This window comes from Hippopotamus amphibius, chromosome 5 (assembly GCF_030028045.1).
Source record: "Hippopotamus amphibius kiboko isolate mHipAmp2 chromosome 5, mHipAmp2.hap2, whole genome shotgun sequence".
NCBI classification, from domain to species: Eukaryota; Metazoa; Chordata; class Mammalia; order Artiodactyla; family Hippopotamidae; genus Hippopotamus; species Hippopotamus amphibius.
In genome coordinates this window covers 100,021,709-100,038,895 of record NC_080190.1, presented here as the reverse complement: position 1 = coordinate 100,038,895, position 17,187 = coordinate 100,021,709, and the positions used below count along the sequence as shown (strand labels likewise).

At 32.1% G+C, this 17,187-nt stretch overlaps 1 protein-coding gene across 1 annotated transcript in view; it reads left to right on the top strand.

Annotated features, from left to right (window-relative positions):
• The window catches only part of CNBD1 (cyclic nucleotide binding domain containing 1), a 417,888-nt gene extending 405,346 nt beyond the window's left edge, over positions 1 to 12,542 (top strand). Inside the window, 4 exon segments of the mRNA XM_057736982.1 lie at positions 4,630 to 4,635; positions 9,086 to 9,189; positions 10,795 to 10,945; positions 12,517 to 12,542. Of these exon segments, the coding sequence (XP_057592965.1) occupies positions 4,630 to 4,635; positions 9,086 to 9,189; positions 10,795 to 10,945; positions 12,517 to 12,542 (287 nt within the window).
• The last annotated feature ends 4,645 nt before the right edge of the window (positions 12,543 to 17,187 follow it).

Below are 17,187 nucleotides of genomic sequence, written 5' to 3'. Positions count from 1 at the left end.
GTATCACATTGATTGATTTGCATATATTGAAGAATCCTTGCATCTCAGGGATAAACCCCACTTGATCATGATGTATGATTTTTTTAATGTGTTGTTGGATTCTGTTAGCTAGTATTTTGTTGAGGATTTTTGCATCTATATTCATCAGTGATATTGGTCTGTAATTTTCTTTTTTTGTGACATCTTTGCCTGGTTTTGGTATCAGGGTGATGGTGGCCTCATAGGATGAGTTTGGGAGTGCTCCTCCTTCTGCAATATTTTGGAAGAGTTTGAGAAGGATATGTGTTAGCTCTTCTCTAAATATTTGATAGAATTCACCCATGAATCCATTTGGCCCTTAGCTTTTGTTTTTTGGGAGATTTTAAGCACTGCCTCAATTTCCATATTTTTGATTGGTTGTTCATAGTTTCTATTTCTTCCTGGTTCAGTCTTGGAAGATTGTATTTTTCTAAGAATGTATCCATTTCTTCTAGATTATCCAATTGATTGGCATATAGTTGCTTGTAGTAGTCTCTCATGATGTTTTGTATTTCTGTGGTGTCCGTTGGTACTTCTCCTTTTTCATTTCTAATTCTGTTGATTTGCATCTTCTCCCTTTTTTTCTTGATGAGTCTATCTAATGGTTTATAAATTTTGTTAATCTTCTCAAAGAACCAGCTTTTAGTTTTATTAATTTTTGCTATTGCTTGCTTCTTTTCTTTTTCATTTATTTCTGCTCTGATCTTTATGATTTCTTTCCTTCTGCTTACTTTGGAGTTTCTTTGTTCTTCTTTTTCTAATTGTTTGAAGTGTAAGGTTAGTTTGTTTATTTGACATTTTTCTTGTTTCTTAAGGTAGGACTGTATTGCTATAAACTTCCCTCTTAGAACTGCTTTTGCTGCATCCCATAGGTTTTGGGTTGTTGTGTTTTCATTGTCATTTGTTTCTAGAAATTTTTTGATTTCCTCTTTGATTTCTTTAGTGATTTCTTGGTTGTTTAAGAGTGAATTGTTTAGCCTCCATGTGTTTGTAGGTCTTACAGTTTTTTTCAGGTAATTGATATCTAGTCTCATGGCGTTGTGGTCTGAGAAGATGCTTGATATGATTTCAATTTTCTTGAATTTGCTGAGGTTTGATTTGTGACCCAAGATGTGATCTATCCTGGAAAATGTTCCGTGTGCACTTGAGAAGAAAGTATATTCTGTTGTTTTTGGATGGAATGTCCTATAAATATCAATTAAGTCGAGAGGTCTAATGTGTCATTTAAAGCTTGTGTGTCTTTATTTTCTGTTTGGATGATCTGTCCATTGATGTAAGTGGGGTGTTCAAATCTCCCACTATTATTTTGTTACTGTCAATTTCCCCTTTTATGGCTGTTAGCATTTGCCTTATGTATTGAGGTGCTCCTATGTTGGGGGCATAGATATTTACCATTGTGATATGTTCTTCTTGGATGGATCCCTAGATCATTATGTAGTGTCCTTCGTTGTCTCTAGTAATAGTCTTTACTTTAAAGTTTAATTTGTCTTTTATGAGTTTTGCTACTCCAGCTTTTTTTGACTTCCATTTGCATGGAATATCTTTTTCCATCCCTTTACTTTCAGTCTATATGTATCCCTTGGTCTGAAGTGGGTTTCTTGTAGACAGCATATAGAAGGGTCTTGTTTTTGTATCCATTCAGCCTGTCTGTGTCTTTTGTTTGGAACATTTAATCCATTTACACTTAAGGTGATTATTGACATGCATGCTCCAAATACCATTTTCTTAATTTTGAGGGGTTTGTATTTGTAGGAATTTTCCTTTTCTTGTGTTTCCTACTTAGAGAAGTTCCTTTAGCACTTGTTGTAAGGCTGGTTTGGTGGTGCTGAATTCTCTTAACTTTTGCTTGTCTGTAAAGCTTTTGATTTCTCCCTCAAATCTAAATGAGATTCTTTCTGGGTAGAGTATTCTTGGCTGTAGGTTTTTCTCTTTCAGGATTTTCAGTATATCTTGCCATTCCCTTCTGGCCTGCAGAGTTTCTGTAGAAAGGTCAGCTGTTATCCTTATGGGTTTTCCTTTATGTTATTTGTTGTTTTTCTCTTACTGCTTTTAATATTTTTTCTTTGTGTTTAATTGTTAGTTTGATTAATATGTGCCTTGGTGTATTTCTCCTTGATGCGTTTATTTAAATTATGTGTGTTAAGCTGATGAAAGAATATAAATATACAGCAAGATAGAATGCAGGGCAAAACTATTGTGATGAAAAAAGAGAAAGAATCATAATTATTGTAGTTTGGTTACACAACTTTCTCAGGAAATGAAAGACTGTATAGATTAACAACTATAAACTAAACATTACAATTACAAAAGTCAAACTTTTATATATCTGAAGAATTCCATTTCAATGGAACTTTTTCCCCAGCATGTCAATAATAAGAAATAATTACAAAAATATATTGTATCTAATCATCTCACAGAGTCAAGTGTAAAACAAAACAAGAAAACTCAAAATTTATTTAAAAGGATAGCAAAAATAAGGTCCCAAACGTTTGGAAATGAAATAAATAACACATAGCCATATCCCACTGATTAAAAGGAAATTAAGAAAAACTCTCAACCAAATCATAATAAAATCACTGTATTTCAGAATGTATGAGGTGAATTAGGCCAGCAGATAGAAGAAATGTGTAGTGTTAAATATATTTATTAGAAAGCCAGAAAAAATAAATAAATAATGAAATAAAGACAGAGATCAATGAATTAAGAAGCAATATTTACACAGAAACAAGTTATTTGTGAAATAAAATGCTGTTTTTAAAAAATATTTAGGAAAAAGCATTACAAGCACATGAAATATAATAAAGACACAATAAAGATTTCAGAATTTAAGTGCCCTAACAAGTGTATTCTAATATATTGAAAAACTAGATGGAAAGGATATATTTCTAGAAAATATAAAATGTCAAATGAAAGAGAAACATGAATGAGAAAACTAGAAGATATCAAAAGTCATTTTAAAAAGGAATTTTTATAATAATCCAAAAAAAACATACACTCTCAGTTGATCTATTGAATTTTCTCAAACTTAAAAGAAAAATTTCTATTTTACATAAGTTCTTCCAGAAATTGCCTTTTTATTATTTAGTACTTCATATATAAGCATTTTGCCTTCTGGTAATTCCAGTATTTGAGGTATTTGGAGATCTATATCTATAGTTTTGAGTTTATGCTGATTCTTGCTCATGGTGCTTTCATTCCTTTAGTGATTTTTTACTAATAGCCCAGATATGGTTGGAATATCTGGACAGCTGAGGGTCAAAATTCAATATTAAAGCAGCAAACTTATATACAGAATTTACTCTGTGGTAGACACGGTTAATGAATTTCATATATTTACTAAAGTAATCATCAAGCATGATGGAAATTAATTCCAGTATTACAAAGTACTGCTCCAAATTCAAGTAAAAGGAGAAAACCAAATGTGTAATTCTGAAAAGAGTAGGCTCATTAAAGCCTTTATAACAAGAGCAGTAATATTAACCTTAATCTGTATAACAGATCTTTGAACATCGTGCTCTCAAAATACTATGAAAAGATAGGATATATGTAAAGAAGAAATACAGAAATATGGAATTCCATGAAATGTTGCATATACACAACCCCTATACCTATACATATATACCCATATTAATATATTCATACCTCTAGTTTTGAATATTTGTGTTCATAAATATGTCTACATAAAATCAATCAGTCTACTATCTACCTATCTGTCTGTCTATCTATCTGTATCTATCATCTACTGAGAGAGAATGAAAAAGTAAAGGGAATTCAAAGTTGGACACTAGCACCAGTTTAATTAAATGTCTAAGATTTAATTCATGTTTGAAGGGAGGGGAATTGATGTTTAGTACCAAAATAATACTAATTTGTCCATTTTTTTTTGGAAAATGGCAGAGACATTTTTTAGGGAGGAAAAAAACTGACTCCATACAGTGCTTACAGCATAGTCTGATGGTATCCTCAGTACTAAAAACAGAAAGTTCTTATAAGAGCAGAAAAGTGTGTCAAGAACAGGAGAGATTAATTAAATTTGTTGACTACTGAAATAAAGAGCAGTTCAGTACTATTAGTACATTGCCTGAAGAGGTGGCTGTTTCAATTTTTAAATTTTGATTCAAATTTTGATTTAAATTTTGATTCAAATAATTAACACAAAATAAACTAATATTTAAATGCACAGCTGTTTAACCTTAATTGTAATGCAAAAAAAAATCATGTCATGCTTAAGTTAATTTAGTAATAAAATTTTCAGATATAGCATTAGTTTTTTAGTTTAATATTTAATTCACTTGATAATAGATTTTCTGAAAGTACTATTTGGTTAATTTTGGTAATCAAATTGATTAATTCTAAGAGTCTTGCTTTTTTGAAATATTTTTTACATTTATTTATTTATTTTATTAGTTATTGGCTGCATTGGGTTTTCGTTGCTGTGTGTGGGCTTTCTGTAGTTGCGGATAGCGAGGGCTACTCTTCATTGCAGTGCACCGGCTTCTTATTGCGGTAGCTTCTCTTTTGGAAAGCATGGGCTCTAGTCATAAGGGCTTCAGCAGTTGCTGTGTGTGGGCTCGATATTTGTGGCTCAAGGTCTCTAGAGCTCAGGCTCAGTAGTTGGTGGTACATGGGCTTAGTTTCTCCATGGCATGTGGGATCTTCCCAGACCAGGAATTGAACCTGTGTCCCCTACATTGGCAGGTTGACTCTTAACCACTGTGCCATCAGGAAAGGTCCTTGCTTTTGCTTTTTTATAAACATAATTTTATTTTCTATTTCCTAATTCTGATGTTGCTATAAATGTGTATATATCATGTGCACATAAATACACAAAATTATCTATAGTAATGTGAGCATATGATTATGTTTAAAAGAGTATGGTGACTATAATTAATGTTGCTTGTTTGCTAATATATTTGGTAATACATATTTTATTAAGGGCTCACTTTCCTAAGATAGTATCTTCATATCTGTTGGACTTCTTTGAAGCCTGGACAAGCATTAATTTATCCAGAAAGAATTTTTTCCCAGGCATTTAGATTTGCAAGGCAACAATATAATTTAAAAATAAATCTTTGGTGCCTCACAGGTGGTGTAGATTCTAGCCCCAATACCCATGGGCTATGGTTAGGAATTTTCAGAGACACTTTCTCTTCTCTTTTTCCATTCCTTTAGCACCACAACTAAGAGAGGAAAATATCTTTAGGAACTCTCTTTGTGAGGTGGGAGTTTACCAGTTCACCTCCCAAGAATATTGTTCTTGGAGGTTTTATGAAGGAATATGTCCACATCTGATCTCTCAGACAGACTTTGCCACTGGCTCTAGAGCTTCCTTACCTCTGTGACTGCATTTTCTTTTTATTTCTGGGTTTTGAGGGTTTTTTTGTTTAGTTTGCTTTGGTTTCATTTTTGTTTGTTTGCCTTTGCCTTTTACAATCTCATATATTTAAAAATATTTCATCCAGAATTTTTAGTTGTGCAAGTTTGTTTCATAAAAACCTCAGCTACCATATTCTGAGCTTCTGCTTGTGCTCAGTTAACCTTTTGAGGAAATTGCAATTTAGTATTGTGACCTTGCATTTGTTCATCAAATATTTATTCAATGCCTACTTTGCAAATACCTGAGTGAATGAAGGATAAAAATAAAGATCCTTGTCTTGATGAAGCTTGCATCCTAGTGGCTACAGGATATATATAATACACAGTATGTACAAGAAGTAAATCAGTAAATTAGATCATATGTTAGATGATAACAAACCATGAGGAAAAAAAGAAGAGTGGGGTGAGGGAGCTGGAAAGAGCAGGTTAAACTGTGGGATAAACTAGCAGAGTCATGGTAGATTTAATTAAGAAGGTGAGATCTGAATCTGGTGAGAGAGTTGATGTGAGGTATGGCTTTCTTGGCTATCAGGCTGGGGCATCAAATCTCCATAATCCCTTCTTCCTGACTTGTAAAAGTAGCATGGGGTGGGAAGAAAGGGAAAAATGGGGGAAGAAGGGGGAGGAGAGAGGGGTGGAGGGAATCTGACACCAAGTCTGGACCTTCATCTGCCCTAATGTTTAATGAGTAACCAGTCATACTCTGTTATTTTCTGTGAAATGATTCTATAAATGTATGATATTAGTAAATTCTTTTCTTGGTCTAGTCTCCGAGATGTGTTCAAAATTTAAATTTCTTCCACCCACATTTCTCAGGATTCCCTCTATCAGTAATTAACATAACATTTTTCCAAATCTCATATTTGTGAGATTAGAGAAATGCTCACTTATTTTTAATTTCTTACGCAAAATGGCAAGTACTTAATATGAATGACAGTGTTTTACATGTAGTACTCATACTTTAGAAGAATGACCTATTTGAATGTGCCAAGAACTCAGAAGGTGTAGTGTAATTAGAAATTAGATAATTAATCAGTGATCAAATTTTCTGATATGCATTTCTAGCCAGGATTTGCTTCTACTTAGCTGGAAATCCTATCTTCATATAAATATGCATTTTTAAATAATAAAGAGGAAGGGTTTAACATTGTTTAAAGTTTCATTAGCATGGACCCTTACAGAAATACTCAGTAAATGCAAAGTCCTTTCTAACCAAGATCTTTCTTAACAACATTATAAAAGCAAAAAATATATCCATAAGGAAAATATGTTCAAAATTATTTCCCTAAATTGAAGTTAAAGTTCAAACATAGCATTCATTAGCACTATTTTTTTATATTGTTCATTTTCTAGTAGTCTAGCTTTACAAGGAGAACTGGTATCCATTAAGCTAATGCATGTTCTGCTTGAAACTGCATCAATCAGATACACTGCTGTTCCAAAACTGTGTTTTGGTCTGTTAGGCTAATGGACTTGAGTTTATCTTAATTAAGAAAATGTCCTTTAACAATCTTTATAATCACTAGTTTCCATTTAAACTGAGACCATAACTGTTCCAGTGCTGATGCTAATAGCCAGTTGTGAATTATCCTTCTTATCATGACTTCTTCTAAATGATCTGAAAATTGAAATAAAATAGTTTTATTAGACTTGTGACTATTTCCTGGCATATGATAAACAACAGAAAGGAAAAGAACAATACCTGATATTCACTTTCTATGAATCTTTCTGATTTTCTTCTCTTTCTTATTTACTATTAAGATAAAATTGTTTGTTCTTTTCATAATGGTGTAATGCTTTCAGACTTTAGAATATGAGTTTGAATTTTGATGAGGTTCTATAAAAACTAATTTTTAATTTTTTTATTGTAGTAAAAGTCAAATAATGTAAAACATGCTATTTTAACCATATTTAACTGTACAGTTCGTGGCACTAAGAACATTCACATTGTTGTGCAACATTCACCATCATCCATCTCCAGAATTTTTCACCTTCCTAAACCAAAACTCATTTTTAAATACAAATCAACTTTATTTCCTGAATATTACCTTTAAATAATAATGAATAAGATTTCACTTATATAGTCCATTACTAAATATTTTCATTTAAAATTGTGTTATAATCCTTTGGATCTTTCTGTTGTTCATAATTTTCTATGTGATCCAAGAGGAAAGGGTATGAGATGACAACATTTATCTTGACATCACAGGCATAAATTCTTTGTAATGGGAAGCAGACCCAGAGGCTGAATGAGTAAAATTAAGAAACACAAGAGAGGTGTTAAGTGTTTACAGGCAATTGGCATGACTCTTTTTTTAGTCAAAAAAGTAGTATTTAAAATTTCTTATGTGTGATGAGATATTTTTAATGTCATTAAATTCAGCCTGCTTACCTAGATGAAAAGAGTTTTGCTGTACTGTCTTCATTAAGATAAACATTTTCTGTAATTAGTATAGAGACCATAGACAATTACTGAGGCAGCAAGTGTCCCCTCTAAGGGGTAAGACTGCCTTACAGATTTTGCTGCAGTGGTTTAGCTTTTCCACTGTTGCCTTGCCTTTAATACAAAGACAAATTCCCATGACCTTTATTCACTTTGATATTATATATGCTTATCTATGATCTATATAAGGCTTGACTTTCAAGAAAAGATTTATAGAATCGCAGCTCTAAAAGTTAAGAATAATGGATTTCTTTTCTATCTGTCTGAGTGCATCCTTCTCTTACTTATAACAATTGCCGGATAGATAGCCAGTGGCAAGCTGCTGTATAACAAAGGGAGTTCAACTCCAGGATGGATGATGCCTTAGAGGACTGGGACAGGGAGGGTGGGGGGGAGTTGAGGGAGGGAGGGAATACAGGGATATGTGTATAAGAACAGATGATTGAACTTGGTGTACCCCCCAAAAAATAATAAATAAATAAAATTTAAAAAAAAAGAAAAAAAATTGCTGGGAGACTCTATACTTTCCTTTATGTCTTATTGATTGACTAAAAGAAGTGAAACAGTCTCTACTATCATATAATATCTTGGCAAAACACTACTCTTTACTTTGAAGAGTAGGATCTGTGAAAAAATTCCCATGTCTATACAATTTACACATAATTCTACAGCTATATTATACCTTGATATTTGAAGATAACTTTATAATATTATTGTTTGGATATAAGAAACAAAATATAAGACAGTAGAAGAGTTGCCATAAATTTTTATTTAAGCAAAAAAAATGACTGGTGAGTATTAAATGACCTTTTATTTACTTATTTTTTTATTATATACTTTGAGCTCTGAAGATCCAAATGTTAAATATTCAGAGATTTTTTTGAGCCAGTTGTTAAACCTTTGGCAATTTCAAAGTAGCCAGAGTAGAAATACATATACTTTGAAAATCAGCAAATTCTGCAATTTGGGGCTTGTCCCACACTCCTCTTCCTCTCCTCCACCATGCAGTTTACTAGCACACCAGTGATTTTACTGCCAAATTCTTGTCAATATTTCTTTCTATATTTGTTACCAATTTAAATATCAGATGTAAATTTGTATCACATACCAAGGATTGCCTATAAACTGGTGTCTGTTAAGAAATTTACTACTAATAGTTGTTGAATTAAATGTCACCTTTATTGTCATAATATCTAAAAATAATTTCTTATAGAAACAATGAATTGTCTCTTTTATTTTCAATGATAGTGGAAAGTGGAAATATAATCTCTTTTGTGGCTGATATTAATTCTGGATATTGTAAGATTTACAGAAATATTGTAGGACTTTCAAAACCACAATCAAGAAAAGTGGTAAGTAAAACTTAAGTATTCTTCTTTAATCAATTAGCCTATTTTAATGAATAGGAGATATTGAATGTATTTGCTTGTGTTTATTGATCATTTATTATTTGTCTTTTGTGAAATAGCTGTTCAATTTTTCAACTATTTTTGTTGCATTTATTTTCTTCTTTTTACTGAGTTGTAAGATGCAGGAATGTTAAATAAGTTGTAAGGTATGCTGAGTTGTAAGACTTAGGAACAACCTAGAAACACATTAAAAGGTGCTTGACATCATTATTTATCAGAGAATTGCAAATTAAAACCACAACAAAGTACTGCTATAAGAATATCAGATTAGTTAAAATACACTTGCCATATGACCCAGAAATTCCACTCTAGATATTTACTCAAGAGAAACAAAATATATGCTTACAAAAAGACTTACATGAATCTTCATAAGCCAAAAACTGTAAGTAATTCAAATGTCCATTGACAGTTGAATGGATGGAAGATTGCGGTATATTCATTCATTGGAATGTCATGCCTCGATGAAAAGAACCTATGTTACATGCAAGAATATGGATGAATTTCAAAGCATTAGGTTTGGCAAAAAGGCAAAACTCAGAAGAGAGCACTCTGTATGATTCCAGTTTTACAATGTTCTAGAATAGGCAAAACACTAATACATAGTAACAAAAATGTTAGAACTAATCCATCTTGGCTGGTTAGGCAGGCTTCAACGGAATTCAGTTTAATATGCAAACTTCATTGAATTTTGCTGTACTAGTCATATTCAGTGTAAAGATTTGCCATTTATATAAGTGGTATATCTTCAAGTTAGATATTGACTTTTGACCCCATGGTACTTAGTAAAGACTTTTACCTCTTCTGAATTCCTGTCACTGTCCTACCCTAAGAGCTACATTCTAATTTTTTTTTTAATCTTACTACTCAGCAGCTCATCCCTGTTTCAATACTGTTGGGCTCTCCTTGAAAAGATAATTTGGAGTTTCAACTTTTTCTCTAGAACTATGCATACTGAAATACTGTCAGCTCTTTTCCACAAAGTTCCTTATTTGGACTTAAATTGCTAGTTCCCTGAGTCAAACTCACTTTCCATTTTTCTTTTTATATTTATACAAAAAAAGTCAGGGCAGAATCTCATCTTGTGCAGTTAATTATCTCATCACTTCTGTTCCTGGCACTCTCTTCTTATATTCTTTATCCTCTGTTAGTCCAACAAGTGTGCCTTGCAACTGGGACTGAGGTAACAAATGGTGGTTCACAAAACATATTAAGTGATGCTTACAAAACAGTATCCTAGACCTTGAAAAAGGGAATGGGTTCAAGGTTTCATAAACATCTTGGTGGATTAAAACATTTAATTCATAGATCGCTAAACTATAGTGCTTTCAACTATCTTAGATATGCTGAAGTTCTCTTGTCAATCTATTTTTCTAATATAATTTAAATACATATATAAATAAATGTTCTCTGATTTGCATGAAACTGCTAATTTATTTTAAATACCATATACCAAAATGATTTATGAACAATGACTTTCTGATGGTAATAATACTTATCCATTATATGAAATTGGTTTCATTAAACACCAATTATCTATATCTCTTACAGAAAAAAATTCAAAAACTTGTTTATATGGGTAGACTTAAGGAGAAGGTGTCTTTTGGTGAGATTAGTGTTCTTCTTCAAGTTCCTTTCACATGCACAATAGTTACTGGAAAAGACATTGAGATGGCAATTATTGAAGATAAGGACCTACTTGGTAAATACATATATGTCTTTTATTTCAACTGTTATACCATTTTATTTGATGAGTTTTTGACAATAGACATATTTCACAGACAAATTGGGACACTCAAGTAAGTATGGGTGCATGCATGTTATTTACAGTGACAACATATCTACAGATAACCCGCTTTATAACTTCATAGTCTGTCTGACTTGATTGTACTACTTTTAGACTATATTAGCAATACTTTAGAAGACTTTGATTTTCAATTATTAAAATCACTCTGACAATTCACAAGTTACCATTAATAGCAACATTTCTTCCTTTTCTGGAATATATTTTGATATTTTTATATCATTGTTTCAGTGTTTCTGGTTCAGGTCAAGTGTGTACTATCCACCAATGTACAAACTAGATCAAGTGTATATGAAGATGCATGCCTTGCAGTATTTAAACTTGTATATGAAATTTTATATTACTTTATTAAAAAATTTTATTGGGGTATAGTTGATTTACAATGTTGTACTAGTTTCAGATTTACAGCAAAGTGAATCAGTTATACATACATATACATATATTCACTCTTTTTTAAAGTGTATTTTCCCATATAGGTCATTACAGAATATTGAGTAGAGTTTCCTGTGCTATACAGCAGGTTCTTATAAGTTATCTATTTTATACATAGTAGTGAGTATATGTCTATCCCAATATCCCAATTTATTCCACCCCCCCCATCATCTGGTAAACATAAGTTTGTTTTCTACATTTGTGACCATACATCTGTTTTGTAAGTAAGTTTATTTGTACTCTTTTTTTTTTAGATTCTACATGAGTGATACATATTTGTCTTTCTCTGTCTGACTTACTTCACTCTGTATGACAGTCTCTAGGTCCAGTCAGTTTGCTGCAAATGATATTATTTTGTTCTTTTTTATGGCTGAATAATATTACATTGTATATATGTACCACATCTTCTTTACCTATTTCTCTGTTGATGGACATTTAGGTTGCTTCATATCCTAGCTATTGTAAATAGTGCTGCAGTGAACATTGGGTTGCATGTATCTTTTTGAATTATGGTTTTCTCTGGGTATATGCCCAAGAGTGGGATTGCTGGGTCGTATAGTAGTTCTACTTTTAGTTTTTTAAACAACCTCCATACTGTTCTCCGTAGTGGCTGTACCAATTTACATTCCCACCAAAAGTGTAGGAGGGGTCCCTTTTCTCTACACCCTCTCCAGCATTTATTGTTTATAGATTTTTTGATGATGGCTGTTCTGACCAGTGTGAGTTTATACCTCTTTGTAGTTTTGATTTGCATTTCTCTAATAATTTGTGATGAAATTTTAGAGCTCCAGTGATATTGGAAGAATAATCATGCAGTCACCTGTGATTCTACCACCAAACATTATAAATATTCAAATAGGATATGCAAATTAATATGAAATGTAAATGATAGCATTTGTTAAAAGATCTAGAAATTTATAGAAATTAATGTGTGAGAGATTTGCTTTAAATAAGCTCAATTTTTTCATATTACTTGTGTATAATTTGACTGAATTCCCTTTTCTGAATTTCAAGTTTTTTTTTTAAATGTCTCTTAGAGAATATGTACCGTCTACCTTCGTAACTCCGATTTTGTTTAACTTCAAATTCATGTATCCGCTTTTAATAGGTATACTTTTGAAATAGCATTGATTAATATTATTTCTTTCTGTGTCATTCAAATACCAAACCCCTCAAGGCACATATCACTTAAAAATAATTACTAACCACCAACTATATTGATACTATTCTCACTTGACATAAGCTAGGTGTTTCTTTTCCTGTACTAATTATGTTAACTGATGCAAGGTAAATAAGTACACCGTGGACTCTTTTACATAAACCAACATTTCACACATGATATGAAAGTGTTTCTTTCAAGCATGTATCAGAATCTTCTTTGTCATCTGGCAAACTAAAGTTCAAACAGATGACGTAGTATAAGCCTTAGTTATGTTTTTGTGTGTTGTTAATATTTTAAATTTTGTTCTATATTTTGTTCATTTGGGACTGATGTTATATAGCTACTGACATGTTGTGTGACTAATTAGTTAAATATTTAGTTTTCCAGTAATGCATTTTACAATTCCAATTTTTTTTTACTATATTTAACAATCTTTGCTAGATTAGAATGTGTAGGCAAAGTAATCCACATATGAGAAAAAAATTTTTTTCACAGGTGTATAGTTCATACTCTACTTGCTCCCATATAAATCATATTGAAGAGCCAGGATCACTTAAATGATCCCGTTTGTCATATTATTTAGTAAATACCTAAAAGAAGCAATACATTCACTATACTGCTACTTGGGATAAGTAGAACAGAATCCAAGAAACATAAAAGAGTGCATAAATGTTAACTATTATATCTGGAGAATTACATATACAGCTATCTGTATACAATCATAGAGGAAGAGGTTCAGTAATTAGTTTGGCAGTATTTAAGAAGACTTGAAGAGTGATTTCTTTGTTCATTTAAGTTAACATTTGGAAAATAGGCAATAACTTGTTTTGTAATCTGTGTACATGCTTCTCAGATATTACCTTGAGCATCTAAAGAAAAATGAGAACAGGGTTATTAAGTTTAAGCAATATAGATATATTCTTTTTTTTTTTTCATATAATGCCACTGGGAATTGAGTTTATCTGATTACTATTTTATGAAGGTAATATATTTTTGCCCAAATACATAACTTATACCTCATGTCATTTAGATTAAAATTATGCATACTAACTACTTTAATTTTACTGATATCTGGAATTCTCGTCACCATCAAAACAAGTGTACTACTTTTGTAATGAGAAATAATTGCTTTTCATATAAAAAATGGATTGCTACTGTTATTAATTTTATCTCATTCAACATGAATGATTGAAAAAACAGGGGATAGCTGTGGATGTAAATGGTCTTTCTGAAAAGGAAAATTCCAATTCCAAGGTGACATCAGTACATACTATCTGAAAGTTTCTGTTTGTTTTTAATCAGGAAGAATGTCAAAAGACTTTTATCTCTGATAATAATTATTTTGATCAAAAGCCTAGAAAACCAGATTTTTTTTTTTTTACTACAGATAGGTCTGTTACATGTTTCAGAAGCAATGAACATATTCTTATTGAAAATATTTACTTCTCAACACCCTCAGTATTTCTCCTCTATGCTGAGACAAGTCATAACCAGGTGTCTCCTTGGTAACAATGTTAATCAGAAGAGCTTAAACTCTGGGATGATTTGCCACAGTAACTATGCTTTCCTTTTCCTCTTCTCTTTTTGTTTCTGCTTGGTGATAAAAATTTTGGTATAAAAGTACATTTCCCAGCTAAAAATAAGGTAATACACAAAATTTTTTGTCTTATAATCCTATTTACTCATTACTAATAATGTCAAAAGAAAAAATGCAAATTAATTTGAGGATTTTTTTGTTTTATTTTGGACAAAGTTTTGAGTAAAAAAGTATTTCATGTAACCCTTTCTCAGTAATTAATGAAGTAAAACTTCATTAGGAACTTTATAAATATATTGAAGAACTGTTTCATTAATGATAAAATCAGCCAAACATTGAACATCTTGCAAACATGTAAAAGTAGTTCTCACCTGGGGAAATTAAGTTTATATTATGAAATATAACATCATGTATATTGTTATATATATTGAAGAAATGATAACATTAATCAGAAAACAATGTTGACCTTGGTATTTTAACTTAATTATATATACTTAGCCACTGATCAATTTTGTAAAGTTTTTTGTTTGTTTTGCATAAAGAAGTCAATGTTTTTACTTGAGTTTGTTTTTCAAATAAGTTGTTTCATCAACAAAAATATTAAACCATTTCAATTCATGGATTTTTGGTTGACAGTGTTGATTTTAGCCTATTGTAAGAAAAGGAGCAGAAAGATCTATAATACCATATTCTCAATTTTAGATTTGATGATGATCTACTTTATACTACACATGAAACTACTGTTCTACTAAATGTCATTCTACTATAAATGTGATCCTTGATGAATTACATATTTAGTGATTCAAAGGTTCTGTGTTTTGTCCTGCCATGTCCCTCAACAAGAAGGTCTACTTGTCCGTAGGATTATTTGCTATTGGTGAAAATGATCTTAAGCAATTTTGGCATATTTAGTTAAAAGAACTTAAGTAATCAATTTGCAGTCCCATTGCAGAAAAAAAATTTAAACTAATATTACTCTAGGTGTTTAGATGCTTCTATTAAAATAAAATATAATTACAAACTACCTTATATGCAAAAAAGAACTGGTTTATTGAACAAGTTCAAATTTGCATTCATGAAGCAATTGTATAATGTCTTCCACATTGTTTGATATTTTTTCAATGAGTTTTGCCCCTATCCTTTGAAAATTCAGTCTAATGATTTTATGAACACTCTTAAGTCATAAAATTTGCTAGAAGTTATCTTATTGATAGTTTCCAAATATTCTCAATTGAAATATTAATACATCTAACCTGAAAAGAAGAATGCATCCAAACTTGATGCAGAGTTGATGGGCTTGCCACATGCTTGTATTCATTTTCTATTGCTACATAATAAATTACTATAAATCCAGCCACTTAAAAAAAGCACTCATATTATCTCATAGTTTTTTAGGTCAGATACCTGAGCAGGTTTGACTGGGTTCTATTTTTAGTCTCCAATGAAATCAAAGTGTTGATCAGGCTGGGCTTTAATCTGAAGGCTCTGAAGAAGAGTCCATTTCTAAACTCATTCAAATTGGCAGAATTCAAGTTCCTTGCAGATGTGGAACTGATATCTCTGTCAGCTGGGAATCACTCTCAGCCACTAGAGGTTGCTCCATCCACAAAGCTGTTTCCATCTCAGCAATGAAGAACTCCCCTTCATCCAGTTTTTCTCACACTTTGTGTCACTCAGACTTCCTTTCTCTACCAGCTGAAGAAAGCTCTCTGCTTTTAAAGGACTCATTCTATGGGTGATCTGGCTAGACTCACCCATATAATCGCCCCATATCAAGGTCAACTTGCTAGTATTCTTACTTACATCTGTAAAATCTGTCTGCTTTGTAATATAACATAATCATGGAAGTCATACCATAATCATGGAGGCTACCTTAGAATGCTGCTACCACAACACTGAAGGCATGTTAATCACCTTTGCTTCCTTAACTCCATTCCCAGCTTTCCTTCTGTGGTTTCTGATCTGTCTGCTGTGAGACTTGTTGGGGAATTGGGGAGAAGATGGCAAAGACGTGACAAGGGGAGTGAAAATGTTCTTAATTGATCATTACTCTTACAAACCGGCTTCTCATTTTCTGTGCTTGACAATTGTTTCAAGCTAATTATTTCCTAATGAGTGCCTTAAAGGATTTTTAGAAATGTCTTACTATTGGAAAAGGATCTTTCACTTGTAATTCTTTAATAGGGATAACCTATTTCCTCTCTAGGAATAACTTGAGATTTCCTCTGCTGAGGCTACTTTGCTGACATCCTCCCCCATCCCCAGCACAGTCCTATTAGGACTCCATTCTGGAATTCTTTTATGCCTGAGTCTAATCTGGTCTTCATAGGAAAGTCAGTGTAGGAAAACACACCCACACTCTTTGCCCTGACAAACTTTGAGAGGGTGGATCGGTTCCAAAGCAGCCACTTACATAGCTTATTTGTCAGTCAATTAGCCTGTATCTTACCTTTAGCTTTCTCAAGGGGGAGTCAGACAATAGTGTAGTGTGACTTTTAACTTTTGAAAATGCATTTAAAGCTCTCCAAGTGGTTCTGTTGAATGTTCTCACTTTCACTTGGGATGATGCAGAGACATTTCTCATCATGGTCCCTTGGGGAATGGGAAGTTGGGGCTTAGAACAGAGTTCTTCAGAGAGCTCCTCTTTGCAATTCCCTAACAATCTCAGTTCTCAACTACTTTAAATCCTCAATATGGTTGAGGCACTTTGGAGATTTCCAGTTCTCCTCATGTATTTAAAGAAAATATTACCTTACTATGATATACTGCCTTGATTCTCTCACTTTTTCATCTTGGAACATTCATTACATACTGGATTATATGGTATTTCTATTTAAAAAATTTTGAGGAAACTTCATGCTGTTTTCCATAGTCACTGTACCAATTAAATTTGCACTAAGGGTGCACAAGGATTCCCTTTTCTCCTCATGCTCCCTAACAGTTATCTCTTGTCTTTTTTTTTTTTTTTTTTTTTTACAAATAGCCATTCGAACAGGTATGAGTTGATAT